This window comes from Equus przewalskii, chromosome 5 (assembly GCF_037783145.1).
Source record: "Equus przewalskii isolate Varuska chromosome 5, EquPr2, whole genome shotgun sequence".
Taxonomy (NCBI): domain Eukaryota; kingdom Metazoa; phylum Chordata; class Mammalia; order Perissodactyla; family Equidae; genus Equus; species Equus przewalskii.
In genome coordinates, this window is record NC_091835.1 from 85612994 (window position 1) to 85636322 (window position 23329).

The 23329-nt window shown below is 47.6% G+C and overlaps 1 protein-coding gene across 1 annotated transcript in view; it reads left to right on the forward strand.

Annotated features, from left to right (window-relative positions):
• Nucleotides 1-23329, forward strand: part of MYRFL (myelin regulatory factor like) — a 116664-nt gene that overhangs the window by 73171 nt on the left and 20164 nt on the right. The window contains 4 exon segments of the mRNA XM_070622061.1: nucleotides 1593-1793; nucleotides 7738-7846; nucleotides 8663-8772; nucleotides 23121-23284. Of these exon segments, the coding sequence (XP_070478162.1) occupies nucleotides 1593-1793; nucleotides 7738-7846; nucleotides 8663-8772; nucleotides 23121-23284 (584 nt within the window).

The window sequence follows — 23329 nt, forward strand, 5'->3', positions numbered from 1 at the left end:
CACAGCTCTGGGTTTAGTTGATTGCTCGCTACGAAGCGACTTGAGTCAAAGCCAGTTTGCCATTCACAACCGCCAGGGCTCTGGGGACCTTGCAGAAAAGCTCTTTGTTGGAGTGAATTCACACCAAATAATGTTGAAGGTTGTTACTTTGTATCCTTCCACTGCTTTTGTCTGTCAAGGGTCCTGGGTATCTTGCAGGCAGCTCAGTGTTCAGACAGGTAGAAAAGAAATGGAAAGTCGAGGACACCTAAAAGTTGTTTAGCTGAACCCAAACCAAGAACTAAACTTTGTGGTTTCTTTTAATTATTTTAAATTGGTAACAAGTGCCTGTGGTAAAAACATTCAGGTAATACCGAGAGAGTAAATAGTGAGCACCCAGTGTCTGCGTCCCCCAATCCCCATCCTGGAGGAAGCCGCTCGGCTGGTTCGCTCAGTGCTCCTCAGAGACGCTCTGTGCATGTCAGTGCTGTTTGCAGTGTCTCGTGTGCGCCAGGAAGGGGGAGGGGAGACTTCGCGTGAACGCCGAATTTTGGATGGTCAGGGTCCCTGCTGTTTGTCTGAATTTGTGACAACCTGCCTGAAACACACAAAATCAGATTTAGAAGAATAGGTCATAATTTAAAAAAAAAAAACTAATGTTGTGGTGAGGATTTTGGGGGATTCCGAGATCCCTCCTTCAAAACAGTTGGAAATATGGTCAGCGGCCGCGGGGGTGGGGCAGGGAGGGAAGCGGTATAGCGGGAAATTCTCCAGCAAAGAATTGTATTCAAGAGTAAAATCTCCAGAAATCTGCCCAGCCTAATGGTCCCGCCTGGATCTTCTTTGAAGCCTGCATTCGGCCACGGCTGCTTCCAGGCAGCAGCACGAAAAGGCAAAGTTAGAATCATTGTTTAATAATCAAAGGAAGGAAAATTCCAGCTCCAGGAATTATTAGCTTTGTGGCCTTGGGCAATTTGTTTCTCCTTTCAGAGCCTCAGGATCAACAAAATGAGGACACACGTCATGGGATTGGGGTGTGGATTAGCACACAGCAAGTGCGGCTGTGTTTACTGCCCCTGCTGTGCCGTCCAGGTTCATGGAATAGCTGAGCTGTATTAAATAGATTGGTATTGTCATTTGCTTGTCAATTGTGTACACATTCATAAATATGAACGTGTCTGAAAACTATAAAAGGGCTCACTAAATGCAAGGTATTTTATTTATCTGAGCTTTAAAAAATTTATGTTATATCCTGATGTAAAGTTCTGGTTTTAAATTATTATTATTATCATCTCTGCAAAAATAGTCATTTTGAGTTTTCTTCTTCTTCCTTATCATCCACCTGGTGTAACTGACACATTCTCAGTTTCAGACAGATGCGGTAGGGACTCGGGGTTCCACATGGCCAGTGAGTCCCTGCTCAGGGGGCAGAGCAGCCAGGGGGCCCCGGCTCTCCTGGGGCCACAGGGTAAATGGATAAGTCAGAATGCCACGTCCAGCATGTGATCCTCGGTGAACCAGAACATTCTGTTCTCCTTTGCTCCGAGGCATAAAGCGATCCTCTATTCCTGCTACTGTCGCTTTCATGTAATATATTTGTGTATTTTTTCCAGGCCTCTAACCCTGGGCAGTTTGAAAATGACAGTGATGCATTGTGGCAGCGAGGACAAGTTCCAGAATCTGTTGTCTGTCATGGTCGAGTGGGAATAAACACAGATGCGCCGGACGAAGCCCTGGTTGTCTGTGGCAACGTGAAAGTGATGGGGACAGTTATGCATCCGTCTGACAGCCGGGCGAAGCAGAATGTCCAGGAGGTGAGCACAGGCAGGCCTCGGGCACCTCCTGACACCTGTGTTAGCTATGCTGGGCACTCCTGGCCTCTGACACGCCTTGCACGGGGCGACTCTACGTGTCATCTGGTGGCGTGAGGCGAACATAATGCTGAGCAGTTATGTGTGTCAGAGCCGTTGGGCATCTCTGCTGAAATTGTGCAGCAGTTCCGACCCAAGAGAATGGGTTTGCCTGACAGGAGCAGTGACAGTGATAGCAGCACTGGCCTCACGAGCAGGACGTCTCTGAGTTATGTTCTGGGCCGTTGCCCTTCCTGCCATGCGTTGTCATCCGCTGGAGCTTGCCCTTCCTTCCCAGCTCCAGGTTCCCATCTCCCTGCTCACCTTCCCAGCAGGTCCGGGGCCTCTCCAGCCTCTTCCTCCCCGAGTCCTTGGACCAGCCCTGCGGCCATTGTCTCCCCACTCTCTTTCTCTGAGGCGTAGTTGGAGAAGTCCCTCCTCAGCCTCGCTCGGTCAACCGCATCGCCCAGGCTTTGCCCAGACCTCCCTCTGTGGAGAGGCAGCCGCCTAGTGGAAATCACAGGTCAGAAATCAGGGGGCTGCTCCTCCATTTCGGGCTTGCCCCACAATGTGACCTTGGATGAAATGCTTGCCCTTGCTGAAAATTACTGTCTTCATCTCTAAAAAGGAAATGATACCTCTCTGCTTGACCCCACCAACTCTTATATTTTTTGACCCCTTGAGATAATAAGTCCAGAATTGTCTTGGAAAGTCGCAAGTGCACCCGGGGGGTTAGGACGAAGATGCCAGGTCACTCCTGGTCCCAGCCCTTCCACATTTAACTCTGTCCCTTCACGGCCGCTGCCACCTGCCCACCAGCTCACGGACGGCCCCTCCTAGAAGCGTTTCTGAGGCTGTGGCAGAATGATGTTTTTACACCTCCTTTCCTTACTTGTTTTTGGTTAATAGGAAACTTAATTTGTAAATCACTGGCCATTCCTTTCCCCGTGCAAAGCTGCACTGGTTTTTCTAAACCAGCCAAGGAGAGTCCTCCTTTGCTGAGAGAATTCCAGACAATGGTTGTAATTTAGACTTTTACACCAACTGGGAAGCTGCGGCTCATGTGAGAAGAGCTGTGACCTACCAGCCGGATGGGACCCTTAGGACTGGAGAGTTCTCACAGACGTTTCCAGACCCGGCCCTGCCCGGTGGCCTCTCCCTCTCAGAGAGAGTTTCAGATCACACCCACTCAGCCGTACCCTGCCGGTGGTGCTCGGTTCTGGCCAGTCCTGTCTCGACGAGGTGGACGGCAGCAAGCCCTGCGCCCCCTCCAGGCTTTGCCCAGGACGTCACTTACCAAACGTCTTCAAATGGTGCGCTGGTCCTAAAATAGCAAGCTTCCCGAGAACTTCTCAAGTCCCTTCCAGGAAGCCTTTTGCGCAAAGTGAAATGCCACCCAGTCCGGGCTCTCCCTGGAATCCCGGATCCGCTCCTGCTCACAGCAGCAGGAGAGAGTAAGAGAAGACCAGTCCGCGGGGGAAGGCTGCGTTTCGGTCCCGGTTCTGGCAACCACAGGCCCAGGAAGTGTGGCCGGAGATGATCTGTGCCTCCACTTACTCAACAGGATGCTCCTGTTCATGTTACTCGTGTTGAGGGCTGGTTCTAAGCTCATAGATATGAATAATTTTTTAGCGGTACAAGGCTAAACAAATAAATATTATTATTACTTACTTGTAAAAAGCGAAAATTATTTGTAATTTATTTATTAAATTATTTCATATTAATATATTTTCTCTTAACCTATCTATCCACATTTATGAAATATGTCTCTAGAAATCTTGTCTATCCCATTCACCATTTATTACAGACCAACGAGCTGATGGTAATGTTGACGATGGTGCTGACAGGGGTGTGACTGTCCTCCTCATGTCTCCCTGACTCAGTTTGTCCAATTTTAAAAAGAGAGCCGTTCTTCCAGGTGTGCTGGGCACTGACCTTCCGATGATGGTCTGATGCAGCAGAGGACTGCGGCGAGGCCTCATCTGTGAGGATGCATGGTGACCAGGGATGGCTCCTGGATGGACCGTTGCAAAGTGTGGCAGCCAGATGTGTTCCCCGACACTGTGACGGGGACAAGACTGCAAGCGCTGCCTCGGCTGGCACTGTGTCTTCGCTTAGGGCAGTGTGGGTCGTTTTGTGGTTCCTGAGCACACAAGCTCTCTGCTCAGAGTCCCGGGGGGAGACCTCTGGTGCCCATCTGGACACTCATCCAAGACACAGAGAAGATAAAGCGGGTAAGACTGAGACCCTGAAACTGAAGTACCGGGAAAATGAGGCCAGCCTAGGTGAGGAGCAGCTCGCTTCCCCTACAGCAGCACTGTCTCCTGATGCGGCTACAGACCAGAGGAAGTGCTACGGGAATGAGCCAGACTAGGGTGGAGAGGAGATGCTGGACCCAAAGGGGCGTGAGGGAAACTTGAGGAAGCTGGAAGTCGAGTGCATCGGTCAGCTGTGCGGTGAAGGCTGGAAAAGTGGCCGCAAACGAGGAAAAGTACAAGCCTGAGGAGAAGTCGATGAAGAAGAGATGCTCAGAGGCTGTTCTGTTCTCTCCCAGCTGCGCCAGCAGTGCCGAGCACAGACAAAGGGTGAGAGCTTGAGAAAGTCAGGCAGCAGAGGCTGCCCTCAGGACTGTGCACAGGTGCAGGTGTCGCTCAGCTCAGCTCAGGTGAGCCAGCGTCGCTCAAGCTGCTCCTGAGGGGATGAGGGGCCCTGAGGGTCCCAGCGTGGGCGCAGGAGATGACGGGTGAGGGGCTCGCCCGCCCTGAGCAAAGCACAGTCCCACAGCCTGGAATGTCTTCCCTGCGCTTCTTGAGTTAATGACGCAGAGACCCTGGGTGTGAGGGAGCGTGACGGCATTCATGGTCAGAACTTTCCAGAACTGCTGTGGGCAAGATCGAATCAGATGCTGAGTCCTGTCTCCAGCTTCTGCTCAACACACATGGACGAGCAGGCTGGGCGTCGAGTGCTGGCCTGCGCTTCCTAGAGGAGGATCCGGGGTGCAGCCCTGGCCTCAGGGGTCCTCCAGAGGCCAAGTGTAGGCACAGGGACGTGCGGGAAGGCTGTTTATCTTCCTCTGGGAACGTCCACCAGCCAGCGTTAGAGATCAGAGGAGCGTTTTCTTAGAGAAACTTTGTCCCAGAAGGTGGTGGATCCCCAAGCCACCCTCAGAATTTTCTTTGGCCCCAAATCTATCTGAAATACAATGGTAATAATACTATAGGACCTCATGGCTGTGTGTAGCAACATGTCTCTGGGGAGGATGCATTCAGGGATCCAACTTAGACACCAGGGTCGTTTCCCTCCACGCCTGGATGGCCTGTGGAGGGTGCACCCTCCTCTGCTTTCCACCTGCAGCAAAGGAGCCCACACGGCCTCCGCCCGGGCTCCCCCGGGGGCCACGCAGGACCAAGGAGATAAGAAGAAGGAGGCCAGGACTCCCAAAGGCGTAGGGAGCGGGGACCTGGACAGGGCCTGGCTGGGGCAAGGCCAGGCCAGGCTGGCTCCTGATTGGCCCCTGTCCTCCATTCTGTTTGTCAGGGACGGGTCTGCTATCTCACTACCTCTGTCCTCTCATTCCTCCTTTGCTTTGTCGAAGGTTTTGGGTGCTGTTACGTGCCAGACACTTTGCTGGGCGCCGAGCAGGTCCTGAGATGAGCGAGGCCCAGGCCTTGCCCTGAGGAATGGAACTTTTATTACAATTTCACGTCCAGATAGGAGCTGCTCAGTGAGTCTCTGGTGCCTGGGACAGTGTCTGGCACACAGTAGCTGCTCATTAAATACTGTCGAATGAGCGGAGGGACTCGCCGTGGAAAATGCGCACACAGCAGACCGAGATCGCGCCTGTTCCTTCCTAGCGTGGCCTGCACACCCTCCCTGCTCTGGCCTCAGGCTTCACAGCCCAGCAACGCCAAACTCTGCTGGGCCTGCGCAGACACCGTGCAGGGACCTGCTGCCTCGGACCCGGCTCTCGGTGTTCTCTCTGCCTGGCATCCCTGTCTCACGCTCTCTACCGCCTGCGCCCATACCTTTCCCTGACTAATTCCATGTTAGAGTGATCGGTTTATTTAGCGAGTATTAGTGGAGCCCTTGCTACGTGCAGGAATGGTCCTAGACTCGGGGGATGGTGACAAACAGAGAAGCAGGGCCCCCAGTGCGTCCTCGTCCTCCGGGGTGAACACCCTCCGGGGAGACAGATGATACAGGGGACACAACTGGTCGTCCTGTGATGCTTTGGTTGGTGCTGTGAAGAAAGAGAGCAGGTGCCATTAGCACAGGGGCAGAGGGGCCCTTCCTGGGCTTGGGGTCAGGAGCTGCCCCTCGGGAAGGGATGTTAAACTGGGGAGGAGGAGGCAGGCAAGCGGGAAGGAGGAGCTTCTGAGGCAGGGAAGACGCTGGAGCAAGGTCTTGCTTGAAAGGCGGGGCAGTTTGGGAAGTGAAGTGAGACCACTGTCCCTAGGAAGCTCCCTTTCCGTCCCCCAGGGTACATCAGACACCCCTGTGGCGCTGCCAGGACCCTCTGCTCATACCCCAGCATCGCCTGGGTTTCTCGCATCGTCAGATGAGCATATGTGGTGGGTCTGCCTTCCTGCCTGGACCACGAGCTCCCAAAACTCAGTCGTTTTTGAAGTCCCAGCTCTCGGTGCAGCACATGGTGTGTTGAAGCAACTGGTGGCTGTTAGTTAAATAAAACTAGGAATGAATGAACTGAACCAAGCTTTGGATAACAGGAGTTACAAAACACCAGTGAGGTCAAAATTATTCCCCCCGACAAACACCCGCAGGAAAGCCCGTCCCTTCAGCCAATTAAGCATCAAGCCACAACCTTGGACAACCAGCAAACGGGGTGGGGTCGGGAGGAGGGACGGGGAGGTTGGAGGGAGCCTTTAAGGATGTGGGAGGAGCTCTCCTGCTCCCTGACGGGTGAGTCAGGGAGGGCTGAGGGCCGTGGCAGGGGTTTTCTTACAACAACAACAGCAAAGCATTTTGGGGTTGCTCTAACACGTGGGTGCATGTCCAGGCAGTATAATTTCAATTGCCAGGAGACCACTGGTTTCATAATCCAGTTAAGTTCTAAAAGAAAATTTACGGAACCTACATAGGCCTGCCAAACCTTTACTTGTTGAATAAGGTCATTTAAAATAAAAATCGATCCTGCTATAACATCAATTTGTGGAAACACAACTCCAAGGGGAATCCAAATGAAACACATTAAGCTTTGAGGAAAATTCATCCTGTTGTCTTCATTGCTATCATCTTGCTGGGACCCAGAGAAACTTTTCTGAGGACTTTGCAGTGACAGTTGGGAACGCCTTTAACAACCTGCAGGCGCAGTGAGCTCAGAGGAGGATGCCATCACTGAGCAGGGCGGTCCGGGAGGAGCCATCTGTAGGAGGGGAAGGGTCTCGAAGGTCCAGCAGGTGTGTGGTTGGGGCCTGTAATCTGCCACTTGAGGAAGTCTTCTCCTGTGATTCAGTGACGGAGGCTATGTCCACACCCCAGAGGCTGTTACTTGAACCAAGCATTGCGTTGTCAATTTATGAGCAGGATTGACCTGTGTTTGTTTATACTGTGTGTTTATCTCAAAGTGATGTGGTGCCATCCCGAGCAGCAGTGTCCATTCTCGGAGGGAGGGTTCCCGTCTCAGGAGAGAAGTGAGGTGGGAGCAGGCTTTGCCCTGCAGTTTAGACCGAGAAACCGGCTCATTTGTAAGTCAGAGGATGGAGGTGACTGACGTGAGCCTTGGAACTCTGGCTTATCTGAGAAGAAAGACATAAATTTCTCTTAAAATAGTTTAGGCCAGGGGAAAGGACAGTCCCACTGTCCGTGTTCCTGATCTCTGTGGGTCACTCATTGATTTGAGCAGCGAATATCTAAGCGGGTGAAATGTGCTCTTTTTAAATTAAATTAGGTTGACACAAATGAACAGCTGAGGAGAATAGCCCAAATGAGGATTGTTGAATACGACTACAAACCTGAGTTTGCGTCTGCCATGGGGATAAACGCTGCGCATCAAACAGGTACGCGCACAATCCCCTTGTTACCTTTGTATTGTCGACGACTAAAGCCCGATCTACCTGGAGCCTGCGTGCTAGGGCACTGCACAACATCTTGGTGGTCTCACTCATGCCCTGTGAAGCCCAGCCTCACCAGAACAGGAAAGTTAAAGGAAACTCCTCTGTCGTCTTCACTTGACCCCGCACCCCGACCCCTGCGCCCCGGGTCCTGGGGCACTATTTGGAATGCACTGTTTCTGTTCACTTGGGGCCCCTTGCTCCCGGGATGAGGGCTGAGGGCAGACGGCAGCTCGGACTGCATGAGGGGCAGCACTGGGCAGTTGTGGGATGGAGCGAGAAGGTGGCAGGCAGGGGGGTCGAGGTCAGAGAAGGGGTCAAGTGGTGCTCATGCCCCAAGGCAGGAATCCTAAAGACAGAGGGACCACTTCAAAGTTCTCCTGCAGGAAAAGAAAGGAAGCCAGCGCCCAGGGTTTCCAGGGTGTTCGCTCAGCCCTCCCCACATGCGGCCTGGAGTCCAGGGTGTTCGCTCAGCCCTCCCCACATGCGGCCTGGAGTCCAGGGTGTTCGCTCAGCCCTCCCCACATGCAGCCCAGAGTCTCAGGGAAAATGACACTGCATTTTTAATCCCGCAGTGGCTCTTGGCTCACAATTCCATTTTTGCTTCTAAAGCATCGTAGATCAAAGCAAAAGCTGAGGAGGGATAAGCAGGTACTTGCAAGGTGTCTGGGTGGCTTCCGTCTTCCATTCTGCTTAGGCATTGGAGGAGGTTGTCCAGAATGGTCTTTTCCTGACTAAACCTGTGGGGTGTTTTGTTTCAAGGAATGATTGCCCAGGAGGTAAGAGAGATCCTGCCTGCAGCCGTCAGAGAGGTTGGCGATGTCACATGTGAGAACGGAGAGACGCTGGAGCACTTCCTCATGGTCGACAAGGTAACTGCCAGACAGACTCTGCCGCTAGAGCCTTACCCCCGCGGTGGACGCCTGCCAGGGCGTCCCAGTGCGCCACACAGCTGGCCAGGAAAGGGAACAGTAAAGGAACTTGGCACCAAACTGGAGAGTAGGTTGGTATCCATGATCCCACACTGCTCATTGGTACCAAAAAGAAGTCCCAGAGGGAAAAAGAGAAAGGGATGTGCCCCAGCGAGTGTCAGAGTCCAGCGGCTCTTACTGTTGGGGAAGACTGGCCGTGGGAGAGGCCAGGCAGCCTGAGCACCCTTGAGACCAGGACTGAGCATCACGAGAAATGGCGATGGGTTTTCATCAGACTTTGTCTTGAAAAATGAAACTAAAATTTATGAAAGTACAACTTATCTCACATCATATCATTTAAGTTAAAATTAAAACAATGTGTTCCTCCTTGGACGATGGAAGACCGGATGAGGTGTTGAGTGCTTTTGGAGCACAGTTTCTCAGGAAAATTGTCTGTCTGACGTTCAGAGCACAGTCATAAAGCGGGTCATTTTTACAAAGGTATTCTTGACCCTCCTCATTTTCCCCAAGGGCCTGGCTTACTTCTTTGGTATTCAAATCATTCTCTTTGGAAGGAATGTCTCCGACTGGCTCCTCTCCGCCTGTGAGGGCTCCACGGCTGCCATCCCCGCGCTTCCCGAGGCTCGCTCTGTGATTCGAGCGGTTCTCTGAGATCACGTCTATTAATTCTGTGAAATCCTGCGTCTTTTGCGAGGTTTGCAGATCCCCTCTGCTGCTGATTCGCTTTACGTTGTTGTTATCTTTGATGCCGGGATGGGAGACGGGCTGACACGGACTTGGCAGTAGTTGGAGAGACGTTGGAGTGGAGGCTGATCCATCGTCTGTCAGTTCTGGGGCAGGGCTTCTCCAACTTCAAAGTGGACACGCTTCACTGGGATCCTATGAAAATGCAGATTCTGATTCAGCAAGAATGGGCTGAGACCCAGGTGCTGCATTTCTTACCGGCCTCCAGGCGACACCAACTTTGCTGGTCCTGCTGGTCAGCAAGCCACACGTGGAGTAGCGAGGGGAGGGTGCATTTTCATGTTAGGTCCCTCATGCTCTCTGACAAGAACACTTAGATGATGGGGTCTGCACGGCCCGCCCAGCCCTGGGCCCCCACGGCCATGGGGCAGAAGTCGGGTCATTCCCCTGCTCCCTGGGACCATGTCCTCAATAGCAGACATTCTCTCCCGGGCACAGGCTCTCTCTTCACTCGAGAGGTGAACCGTGAGAAATTTATCTTTCAGAATAAACTACTGAAGTTTTCGTGCTTAAAATCTTTTCGGGATATTTGTATAGTAAAAGCCACCCTCACTTTCCTGCGTTTTCACAGGCCTCGGGGAGAAAAGAGCGTCGGAGGAAGACTTCGATTGCTGCTTAGCCTTTAGTGCTGTGAATACCCCTCCTTCACATTAGAAGTCCTTCCAGAATAACTCCTTTGCTTTTTCTCATTACGAACTCAGGGAACCTGGCTCCCGTGGTCCCTTGCTCTTTGTTAATTGTAAATTAACCAGGATGTACAGAGAGCGTCTTGCCTTCCTGGCCTCCTCCCCTTTCCTGTGGGCACTGCGGTGTCTGATTGCCACTTGGGGGCGGCCTGTTGAAAGGGGCTCCCTCAGACCTCCTGCGCCTCCTGGGCTGTTATAACCGGTGATCAGATGATGATATGGTCTCTCCACTCTTCACTCCTTTTCTCTTCCACCAAATGTTCCTTGCTGTAAAGCAAGTTTCCTCGAAGCTAAAATGCAAATCAGGAATGCAGATGAAAATGTGGAATGCTGTGCTCCACGATTGCCGTGCCATTTCCGCATGTACTTTACACTTTATGCCAAAGCAGGGAAAAGTGTGTCTGGATCCTTACAGACTGTCCGGCACAGCCAGAGTTGGAGATTAGCGATCCAGCCAAAGTTAGCACAAACACCTTTTCCCTCCCTTCTTAATAGGAGAGATGACCTTGCAAGATAAGCTTCTCTTATTTGGGTGATTTGCTGCTTCTCCTCGGTGCCTCCCAGCTCCCGCTCAGTGGTGGGAGGTGGGGAGCGGGCTCAGGGCCCATCCTGAGAGCACGGGGCCGGGGGCAGGCACCATGCTCCCCGCACTAGACACTGGGGACTTGGCCTTTTGCTTGTTCTTCTATTGCTTTACTTGGCAACTTTATTTATTTGTTTCTGTGATTACTGGGAGCAGGTGGTTGCATTTCTTGAGCCTTATTATTAGGAGTTCCTGGTAGAAGAGGAATGTCCCCAGTGAATGTTAGAACTGCCTTAAGTGCAGCCACGGCTGACTCTGTTTGGAGGGAGGTTGCCCTTGGGAGTGACTGGTCCTGGGACAACCCGCGTGTGTTTGAGGTTGCGTGTCAGAAGCGGCCCCTCGGCAACAGCGTGAGGCTGCTCTCCGTGTCGATTCTGTTTTCCTTCCGCTGTTGTGCTGCAGGAATTGTCTATGGGAATCGCAAGAAGATAAACAACACTTGCCTCTTGTCTTCAAGTAGCTTCCCCGCCATGTGGATAAGACAGCACACACGTAATAAAGCCCGTGACACACGGGAGAAGCGCCGTGGACACATTATCAGGCACCACTCAGTTCAGAGCCAGGGAGAGGGGATCTGGGGACTGGGCAGGGTCCACGGACGGAAGGAAGGGGGACCAAGAGACTGGCGGAGGGGCCCGGGCAGCCCTTGGGGACCGAGGCTGTGGCCGAGGCGGAGGCAGCCCGGCGGCTGTTGGGGCCTTCCTGACGCTCTGTCCCAGATCCAGCCGGACGCCGGGCCCTGCTGCTCTTCTCCAGTGATATCTCCTGTCGGTTGTTCCTGTCTTTATTCCTTCCGTTTTTCTCCCTGACTGTTATAGTGACCTCCTGACTGACCTGCTAGCCACCACTAGGATTATCTTCCCTAAAAACAAAAAGCAAAGGAAACAAATCTCCGATCATGGAACCCCCTCTCCCACGTTTGGCTCTTTGTTGTCTTATTACTGTACCCTCCACGATCCGGAGGGAAGCTTCTCTTTCTAACTCATTTCCTAACACTCACCCCCACCTCCCCCCCTCAGACCCCACACACCCTCCAAGAAAGCTGAGACCCTCCAGATGCTATGTGTCTGCACACAGGCTCCTCTCCCACCAGCCTCTTCCACTCCCCACACTCGCCAGTCGTCTCTGCCTGGGGCTGCTCACTGCATGTTCTCTGCGCTGGAGACCCTCCCTTTCGACGGCCTCATCGTTTGGATCTCAGCCCAAGACCGTCCCAGCCCCTCATCTGAGGTGGTCCCCGTGTCACTCCCTTTCCCTCTGTAAGATGCAGGGCCACCGCGAGACCTCAAATGCCTTTGCTGGAATTGGAGAGAGGTGCCCTCTGGCTGTGTCGACCCGTCCCCCTCCTCGCTGGGACGCACGGCAGCATAGAGGGTGTTCCCCCAACTGAGAGTATCTTGTAATTGCTGACTTGGTGTTTGCCAACCTCCCCAGTTAGTTGCATGAGAGCAAAAATCTCCATATTTGTCAGAACTCTGTCTCCAGTGCTTGCTTTGTGGTTCTAACCACGGGCTCGGGCAGTGAGGAAGTCAGCAGGGTCGACGGAGTGCACCGGTGAGTCCTGCGGTGCCCTGATGGATCCCGTCTCTACTGCCCGGGCCCTGAGCGTTTCTCCTGTGTTGTCCTGGTCTCCCCACCAGACCGTGAGCCTCTTAGGGTCAGAGGCCGTGCCTTGCGGTCCTGCGTCGTTCGTGTGGGACCGGATGCAGGGGCTTCTCAGGAGGAATTTGTGTATGTTGATGCCTGAGTCTTTGAATCTCGGAGAAAGGAAGAGAAGTGGTTCTTTTAACACAGGGAAGTCTGGAGGAGAAGGGGTTTCCAGGGAAAGGTGGGTTCAATTTTGAGTTTGAGGCATCAGCTGGACTTTCAGATGAAGATGTCCAGAGTGGCGGGGAGCGTGGACGTGAGAGAGCAGTCGGGCTGAGGGGAAGCCGCAGGCAGGGGTGAAGACATCGATTACTGAGGGAAGGTCCTGGGCGCACGCACGTCACTGATTGGAAGCCTGTGGCCCAATCTGGCTGCACACTTTCTTTTCCCCTCACAGGGTTTTAAAATTTCTCAGATTTGTTGCCTACCTTTAAAAATGTGGAGATGTTCACACAAATTTCCGATTTCCGGTTCCCTTAAAATGTCAGCTCTGGTGCTGTGCTAGGGAGGCGCTCCCCCGAGGGGCCTGTGGGCCCCCACATCACCGCTTCCTGTTCCCTGCCGGCCCTGTTGGCTTTCAAGTTCCTATGGGATGAGGAGCAAAGAGGACTCCAAGCAGCAAACAGTCCCCGTAAGGCCTGGAGAAGTGGGGGAGGGGCTGTGGGGTGAGGCAGGGGCGAGCACAGGGTCAGAGCGCCAGGTGGGCAGAGCCGTCCCATGGGGATAGGGAGGCGACAGATGAGATGGAGAAAGATGAACCAAAATACCACCAATTTTGATGATTAAAACCATCACAGATAGGGCGCAGTGGTTTAAGAGCATGAATTTCAGCATCAGATAAAACTTTGTCCAAAACTTGGCTCAGCCAGTTTGGGGACTGTAAGGTCACCTTTATGGCTACACGACACAAACAACCGTGTTCTTTGCAGTCTGCGGTGGAGCTAACTTCCGGGTGGTGGGTTCAAATGCTACCGTGATCACTTTCCCCACTGAAGCTGTTGTTTTTATAAATCATTTTTGGTAATGCAAGGTTTTCTTAGGACCACAACATTTAGGTCTGCAACATAGTATAACCCAATAAATGGTTAATTGTTAATAAATTTTTTCCAGATGCCGCTTGGAGATGCCCCCACTTCAGATGTCTCTGAAGTGATTTATGTTTTTTTGTAGGGTGACGTATTTTTCATTTTTACGTATAGAAAAACTGAATAATAAAAAAGTTTTATTAGTTTAAGTTCAAATAGCCAGCCCAGAATCTAAATGGAGGCTTTTAAATGTCCTCCTCAGCAGTTACTTTAAAGGCAGGCTTTCCTTGAGGGAGGCGGCGGACCTGGCTGGTCGGTTGTGGGGCTGGGCCTCCCGTGGGGCAGCACCCCTGCTGCCCTCGCCACTGATTCGACCCCAAGCTGGAAGATTACTTTGAGTTAACATGTGCTTACAACCAACCCTGGATGTTTAACAACAGGTCACCTCTTTGTAGATGTTTCTCCCTTACACTGGAAGCAGGGAGAAAATTCTCTTGTTTCTGGTAAAAAAATTTTAGAGAGAAATATACCATTTATCGTTTTCTTGGAAAATCTTTTTGTAGTTATGTCTTCTTAAAAAAGTTATTGCTCATTTATTTTTTTTCCATGTGTCTAAGCAAGATGGATTGGTGGATGGATAGATGGGGAGGTACGTGATAAAGGATAGAGAGCAATATGCTAATTGTGGAATTTAGGTGATAGTATACAGACATTTACTATACAATTTTTAAAATTTTTGTATATGCTTAAAATGTTGGGTGAGGAAAACATTGTTCCAGACAGCTGAAACCACGGTAACTGTGTCAGCAGGTGGAGGCGATGCTGTGAAAGTCGGGCCTGTTATTCAAGCCGCCTCTGATTTCATACCTGGAATCTCACACTTTATTTACCAAAGTGTGATTTCCTTAAAATGCTGGGTTTATGCCCAAGGTTTCAAGGAGAATATTTTCGAGTAATTTTTAAAGAAGTCCCGTCTCTGAGTATAATCTGGACCCTTTCTGAGCAGTGCTGACGTTCCTCCTCTGGGACGCGACTCCGCCGACAGAGCACCCGCTCCTGCGCCCTGCCTCAGTGGTTCAGTCTGCGCCCTGCCTCAGTGGTTCAGTCTGCGCGGCGCCTTCACGCTGCCTGAGCTGAGAGAGGGAGCTGAGCAGCAAGGCGGGAACTCCGCAGGATGTAAGCTCCCTGCCCTCGTCCTCCGGAGGATTTATTATTCCGTTATAACTGGAACTTCCGGTGGATGAACGATGCTCCTCCTCCTCCTGCCCCTTCACTTTATTGCGTTTTCCCCTCTTCATCGCCGTCTCTTCTTCCCTCCAACCCCCGCAACGATGGCGGCCGCGCTAATGTGTTTCATTTATATCCCTGGATAGTCAGGCTTTCTGGAGTATTACTGTGTCCTTCTTTGCATGTGTCTTGGGTTTCTTTGAATTGTGTGCATCTGCTCTCAGTCGGAGGCTGGAACTCCCTGGCGTGGGTCCTTATGTTCTCCTTCTGAAGTGAAGGACCCCTCCAACTCTGGTGACCACAAACCACGCAGTGACGAACGTTCTCACACCGGCCCCCTTGGGACTCTGTGGGAGGTTTTCCTGGGACGTGTGTCAGGCCTGGGGAAAGGACCCAACCGGACTGGAAACCAGTTGGCTGGGTACAATCGAACGACTGGCCATTGCACTCCAGATGTAAACACTCTTGCTCTTTGCTTAATTCACCTGCGTTTCCATGGGCACTTCCTAATGTGGAGAGGGAATTTGGACCTCAGTCTTTCTGTTTTTCTGAGAGAACCTCCGATAAAAGAATAAACTGGAACTTTGGCCACTCTCTTTGGTTTTACTAGAGAGCAATGCTCTGACCTCTCAACGCCTCATGGCATGAGCCACCATTGTAAGAACATTCATTCGTTTATCCATCAGCCAGGTGCTGAGTTACTGCTCTGGGCTGGGCAATCGGCTGCGCACAGGAGGTGGGGTCTGTCTCCAGGTGTTTAATATCGGGAAACACAGCCCCAAGTGTGAGGAAGGTGGGGGAGGGGGAGGACGGGCGGTCAGGGAAAGGGAGCAGCCTGGGCTCGTTCCAGAGACCAGAAGAAGCATGATGCGCTCAGCGAATGGCATATGGTTCAGTATGGTCAGGGCACAGAGTGCGAAGGGGGCTGTGGGAAAAGACAGGCTTAAATAGGGACCCACTCTAAGCTAGAACGTGGCTCTGGTTTGACAAATGCCTCCCTGTTGTTGTCACATGCACATGTACTCGCCAAATGGCCCCACATGTCCTTTCAGAAAATTTGCTCATGCTGTCCATATTACCCTTCCCACAAAGCAAGTCTTTAGACAGTGGGTAAAAGTTTCCTGTGGGCCTTGAAGTAGTTGCCACTTTCCTCCCACAGTTCCATGAGCAAGTTTTGGTGGCGGCAAACTAGTTTAATCACTTTTTTTTTTTGAGGAATTTGAGCCCTCAGCTAACATTTGCCACCAATCCTCCTCTTTTTTGCTGAGGAAGACTGGCCCTGAGCTAACATCCATGTCCATCTTCCTCTGCTTTATATGGGATGCCTGCCACAGCATGGCTTCATAAACAGTGCATAGGTCTGCACCTGGGATCTGAACCAGTGAACCCCAGGCTGCTGAAGTGGAGCACGTGAACTTAACTGCTGCACTACTGGACCGGCGCCTGGTTTAATCATTTTTGCATCACAATTGTAAAGCTATGTTTCTGCTGAGGTAGTGGGTCCCATTTAAAATGGTTAATAGTAACTGGACAGAGTTGAATAATCAAATTAGGTCCAATTACAAAATAGATTTTTTGAAAATTATTTTATTGAGGTCATATTGGCTTATAACCAAAATAGTTCTTAACCAACAGTGGGCATCAGATGGGGAAGCTTCTCAAAATGCCCCAGCCTTATGCCCATCTCAGTCCTAATGAATACAGCCTCTACAGGGGACCTGGATGTTTGCCTTTAGGAAAAGTTCCTCAGGCATCTGGGTGCACATTCGTGGTTAAAATGAAGTCATAGAGACCCTTCACTTGCATAGAAAAGGACATGTTCAGAAAATTCTAGATTATGTTTGGAATATTTACAGTGGTTCCATTATGATGGTAGAGGACATAAGTCGGAAGTATTTTAGTAAGAATCAATCCTCATAACATGTCCTAGAAATTTACTTTTTGGTAATTTTCCATTGGATCCATAAAGTCAGGGCCGTGATTATAATCAGGAATGAAGCAGTAAATTCCCTCTCCACCTTTGCGTCCTCTTAAATGGGAAAACACATGAATTATCTTCTTGCCTATTGGATCTACCTGGAAGATGTATGGTGCTGGCAAATTTGAGTTGGAGAAATAAGAGATGACTTTGTCATTATTGACAAGTAACTGGACAATTGCAGCCGTTGCTCGTATCTCATGAGGCAGCATTGAAGGTCCTGTTGGGGAGACCTTGTAGAAAGAACCTACTGTGGTTTAGATAGGACTTTAGCATCCTTCTCCACAGTCCGCTTTAGTTTGAGCTAAATCACAAATTAATTTATCAAGCAAACATTAAAAAAAAAAAAGAAAGAGAAGAAGAAGAAGAAGCCAGTTGCCAAGAACAATAAAAAAGAATATTAGGTTTGGTAGTGCCGGGGAGGATGGAGAGAAGCGAATAGATTGAGTAGATTTAGGATGTTGAGCTGACAGCACTATGTGATGGATTGCCTGTGGGGGAAGGAGGCAGCGGATGCCCAGGAATCTGTTTTGGACTGCTGGGTGGAATTAACAGACCACGGTAAATAATACAGTTATAATTATGGCGTAAGGCTTTCTACAATGCAAACATAATAAATAGTCATATGACATTTATTACCCTTTAGAACCATAGAATGTTAAGGAAAATTTGTACTAGAATTAGAAAATTTAGAAGAGCTTCTGTCAGGAGATTATTTTTTTTGATTTGTTTTTGTTTTGTGATTTATCTATTTTTTAACGTTTTTAATGAAAAATTTCAAGCGCATACAAAATTAAAGAGAATAGTAATGAAACCCATTTCTCTGAGTTCAGCTTTTTTAGGTTCCACATATAAGTAAGATCATACGGTATTTGTCTTTCTCTGTTTCACTTATTTCACTTAGCATAACGCCCTCAAGGTCTACCCATGTTGTCAGAAATGGCAGGATTTCCTTCTTTCTCATGGCCAAATAATATTCCATTTATGTATATATATATATATATATATATATATATATATATATACACCACATTTTCTTCGTCCATTCAGCCATTGATGGACCCTTAGGTTGGTTCTGTATCTTGGCTGTTGTGAATGATGCTGGAATGAACGTGGGGTGCAGATATCTCTTCAAGATAATGATTTCATTTCCTTAGGATATATACCCAGAAGTGGATTGCTGGATCATATAGTAGCTCTACTTTTTCTTTTTTGTGGGAACTACATACTGTTTTCCAGAATGGCTGCACCAGTGTTCATTCCCACCAACAGTACGCAAGGGTTCCCTTTTCTCCACATCCTCACCAACACTTGTTGTTTCTTGTCTTTATAATAATAGCCATTCTAACAGGTGTGAGGTGATATCTCATCGTGGGCGGTTTTTTTCTGCTTTTTTCTCCCCAAATCCCCCAGTACATAGTTGTATATTTTAGTTGTGGATCCTTCTAGTTGTGACATATGGGATGCCACCTCACGACAGCCTGACGAGCAGTGCCATGTCTGCACCCAGGATCCGAACCAGCGAAACCCTGGGCTGCCGAAGCAGAGCGGGCAAATTTAACCACTCAGCCAGGGGGCCGGCCCCTCATTGTGGTTTTGATTTGCATTTCCCTGATGATTAGTGATGTTGAGCATCTTTTCATGTGCCTGTTTGCCATGTTTATGTCTTTGGGAAAATGTCCATTCAAGTCCTCTGCCCATTTTTAAATCAGATTATTTACTTTTTTCTACTGAGTTATATGGGTTCCTTATATATTTTGAATATTAACCCCTTACCAGATATATGTTTTGCTAATATTTTCTCTCATTTGGTAGGTTGCCTTTTCGTTTTGCTGTGTAGCAGCTTTTTAGTTTGATGTGGTCCCACTTGTTTATTTTGCTTTTGTCGCCTTTGCTTTTGGTGCCATATCCAAAAAATGGTTGCCACGACCAATGCCAAGGAGCTTTTCCCCTATGTTTTCTTCAGGAGCTTTAAGGTGTTAGGTCTTGCATTTAAGTCTTTAAGCCATTTTGAGTTAACTTTTGTGGGTGGTGTAAAATAGGGGTCCAGTTTCATACTTTTGCATGTGAATATCCAGTTTTCCTGACACCATTTATTGAAGAAGCTATCCATTCCCCATTGATTATTCTTGGCTCCCTCGTCAAGTATTAGTTGAGCATATATGTATGGCTTTATTTCTGGGCTTTCTATACTGTTCCATTGGTCTCTGTGTTTATTTTTATGCCAGGACCATACTGTTTTGATTACTATGGCTTTGTATTGTATTTTGAAATCAGGAAGTGTGATGCCTCCAGCTGTGTTCTTTCTCAGGATTGCTTTGTATGTTTGGAGTCTTTTCTGGTTCTATACAAATTTTAGGATTGTTTTCTCTATTTGTGTAAAAAATGCCATTGGAATTTTGATAGGGATTGCATTGCATCTATAGGTGGCTTTGAGTAGTGTGGACATTTTAACAATATCAATTCTTTTGATCCAACAACATGAGATATCTTTCCATTTATTTGTGGCTTCTTCAGTTTCCACCCTGGTTAAATTTATTCCTAAGTATTTTATTGTTTTTGATGCTATTGTAAATAGGATTATTTTCTATATTTCTTTTTCAGATAGTTTGTTGTTAGTGTATGGAAGCACAACTGATTTCTGTATGTTGACTTTGTATCCTGGAACTTTACTGAATTTGTTGATTAGTTCTAACAGTTTTTTGGTGGAGTCTTTATCTTCTATATATAAGGTCATGTCATGTGCAACAGAGACCATTTTACTTGTTCTTTTTGAATTTGGATGCCTTGTATTTCTTTTTCATGCCTAATTGCTCTGACTAGGACTTCCAGTACTGTATTGGATAGAAGTGACAAGAGTGGGCATCCTTGTCTTCTTCCAGATCTTAGAGGAAAAGCTTTCAGCTTTTCATCATTGAGTGTGATGTCAGCTCTGGGCTTGTCATATATGACCTTTAATATGTTGAGGTATATTTCATCTAGATTTAATTTGTTGAGAGGTTTTATAATGAAAAGATGTTGAATTTTCTCAAATGCTTTTCCTACATCTATTGAGATGATCACGTGATTTTCATGCTTCGTTTTGTTAGCGTGGTGCATCACATTGATTGATTTGCAGGTGGTGAACCATCCTTAAATCCTAGGAATAAATCCCACTTGATCATGGTGTATGATCCTTTTAATGTATTGTTGAATTTGGTTTGCTAATATTTTGCTGAGGATTTTTGCATCTGTATTCGTCAGGGATATGGCCTCTAATTGTTTTTTCTCATAGTGTCCCTATCTGCCCTTGGTATCTGGGTAATGCCGGCCTTTTAAAATGAGTTTGGAAGCACTCCCTCCTCTTCAAGTTTTTCGGAAGAGTTTGAGAAGGATTAGTATTAATTCTTCTTTAAATGTTTGACAGAATTCACCAGTGAAGCCATCTGGTCCTGGACTTTTGTTTGTTTTGGGAACTTTTTGATTACTGATTCAATCTCCTCACTCTTAATTGATCTGTTCAGATTTTCTATTTCTTCATGATTCGGTCTTAGTAGGTAGCATGTTTCTAAGAATGTCCATTTCTTCTAGGTTGTCCAATTTGTTGGAGTATAAGTGTTCATAGTAGTCTCTTATAATCCTTTGTGTTTCTGTGGTATCAGTTGTAACATCTCCTCTTTCATTTCTGATTTTATTTATTTGAATCCTCTCTCTTTTTTCTTAGTCTGTCTAAAGGTTTGTCAATTTTGTTTGTCTTTTCAAAAAACCAGCTCCTATTTTTGTTGCTCTTTTCTATTGCTCTCTATCTCATTTATTTCTGCTCTGATCTTTGTTATTTCTTTCCTTCTAGTAACTTTGATCTGAGTTTGTTCTTCTTTTTCTAGTTCCTTGAAGTGTAAAGTTAGGTTATTTTTCTGAGGTCTTTCTTTTTTCTTACTGTAAGTGTTTATTGCCATAGACTTCCCTCTTAGACCTGCTTTTGCTGCATCCCATAAATTTTGACATGTTGTGTTTCTGTTTTCATTCGTTTTGAGATATTTTTCAATTTCCCTTTTGATTTCTTCCTTGACCCATTAGTTTTTCAGGTATGTATTGTATAATTTCCACATATTTGTGAATTTTCCAGTTTTCTTCCTGTTATTGATTTCTAGTTTCATATTACTGTGGTCAGAAAAGATACCTGATATGATTTCAATCTTAAATTTGCTAAGACTTGTTTTGTTGCCTAAAAATCTATCCTTGATAATGTTCTGTGTACATTTAAGAAGACTATGTATTCTGCTGTTGTTGGATGGAATTTCTGTGTATATCTATTTGGTACATTTGATCTAAAGTATACTTTAAGTCCAATGTTCCTTATTGATTTCCTGTCTGCATGATCTATCCATCGTTGAAAGTGGAATATTGAAGCCCTCTGTTATTGTTGTATTGTTATCTATTTCTCCCTTCATGTCTGTTAGTATTTGCTTAATATATTTAGGTACTCCAATGTTGGGTGCATATTTACAATTGTGATAACCTCTTGATGAATTGACTGCTTTGCCTTTATAAGATGACCTTCTTTGTCTCTTGTTACAGTTTTTGACTTAAATTCTATTTTACCTGATACAAGTATAGCTACTCCTGTTCTCTTTTGGTTTCCATTTGAATGGAATATTTTTTCCCATTCCTTTAACCTATGTGTGTCCTTAAAGCTGATGTGAGTCTCTTGTAGGCAGCATATAGTTGAGTCTTGTTTTTTTAATCCATACAGCCAACTCTGTGCCTTTTGATTGGAGAATTTAAAGTAATTATTGATAGGTAAGGGCTTACTCACACCATCTTATTGTTTTCTGGCTGTTTTGCATTTCCCTTGTTTCTTTCTTCCTCTTTTGCTGACTTCCTCTGTGAACTGATGATTTTGGTGGTGGCGTGCTTTGATTTCCTTCTCTTTATCTTTTGCGTATCTACTGTAGGTTCTTCTTTGTAGTGACCAGGAGGTTTACATAAATATCTCGTAGATGTAGTAGGCTCTTGTAGGCTGATGACAACTTAACTTTGATCGCATACAAAAACTCTGTCCTTTTACTGCCTCCTCCACATTCTGTGTTTTCGATGTCATAATTTACCTCTTTTTATGTGCATACCATTAACAAATTATTGTAGCTTTAGTTATTTTTAATACTTTTGCCCTTTAACCTTTATAGTATAGTGATTTACACACCAGCATGGTACAGTATTCAAGTATTCTGAAATTGACTTTATGCTTACCTTTACCAGTGTGTTCTACACTAGTGTGCATGTCTTTAAACTGCACAAACTAAGCCTTAAATCTGTAATGGTCAGCTTTTGAGTCCTTTCTGAGCAGTTGCTTTACAGTGCTTGAAACCTTTAAAGCTTTGGTTTGCATGATGAGAATCTCAGACACATGGCCCTGAGTTTGATCTCCCAACCACAAAGCAGTCTTTTTCCTTTGGCCTCGAGCTCATCACTTTACAATAATGGACCAGCCTCTACGAGCCCCAAGGAGCACTGTGGTGTTCTGAGCTTGTGAACAGAGAGAGGGAAAGAAGGAGAGGTCATGGGACCAGGGTGTGAGCCAGTGAGAGCTTTCTGGGTCTTTGTTGTGGCTGAGACGCAGACACACATGCTCCCCTGACAACTGCAGTGATTGGTTGGGGAGGGGAGAGCCGGGAATCTGGCCTTGCTAGGTCTCCCCTTTCTTGCTCTTTCTGACATGTCAGTGACTTTCTCTGAACAGGAAGAATTAAGTGTTGTTGTTGTTCTAGATTTTGTTTGGGAGTTAGGCTAAAATATAAATTGTACATGGTAGCTCACGGGATGTTAAAGCAGAAATTAACACCTCAAGAATTATCCTCTCATTTATAGATGAAGAAGCTGAAGTTCAGAGAGGTTGTTGTATTTTTCTTGGGGTCTCACATTGAGGAAGCAGCAGAACTAGAGAAAAGCCCAGGGCTTTATTCCTCCCTCCTTCGCCGAAGCAATTTGATGCACCTTTTACCAGGAGGAACTGGCCTCATTTCTTAGGAGGATTTAGTGACGCACACACAAATCAACATTCAGAAGCCTGTTCTGACTTCCTTTTTATGAGTTTTAAATATAGCATAGTGGCCATTGACAATAAATCTTTGGATTCCAAACTCAACGATGTCCTTCAGCTCCATTCTGCCTCTTGGGACAAGGACATATTTCCATTTTATTGCAAATGGAACGTAAGCAGCTTTACTACACAGCCAGCAGTTTAGCAAGACCATTTTAAGTTGCAAACCTCTCCAGATTTATCTTGAATGAACTTGAGGTTATGTGTGTCTATAACCATTTTCAGTGGTGTGCTCCAGCTGTCTTCGAATGGGCTACAGACAGTTCTCTGCTGGTCTCAAACTGTAAATTTATGCACTCTGTGTTATTTTCATTTTTAGGACCAGATCTTTATGGAAAATGTAGGTGCAGTGAAGCAGCTCTGCAAACTAACCAACAACCTTGAAGAAAGAATAGAAGAGTTAGAAATATGGAACAGAAAGCTGGCCAGGCTGAAGCGGCTGAGCAGTTGGAAGTCCTCAGCCAGTGAGGCGAGCTCCATCAGGTACATGCGGGATGGCCACAGGGATTCGGAGAGAGAAGAGTGGGT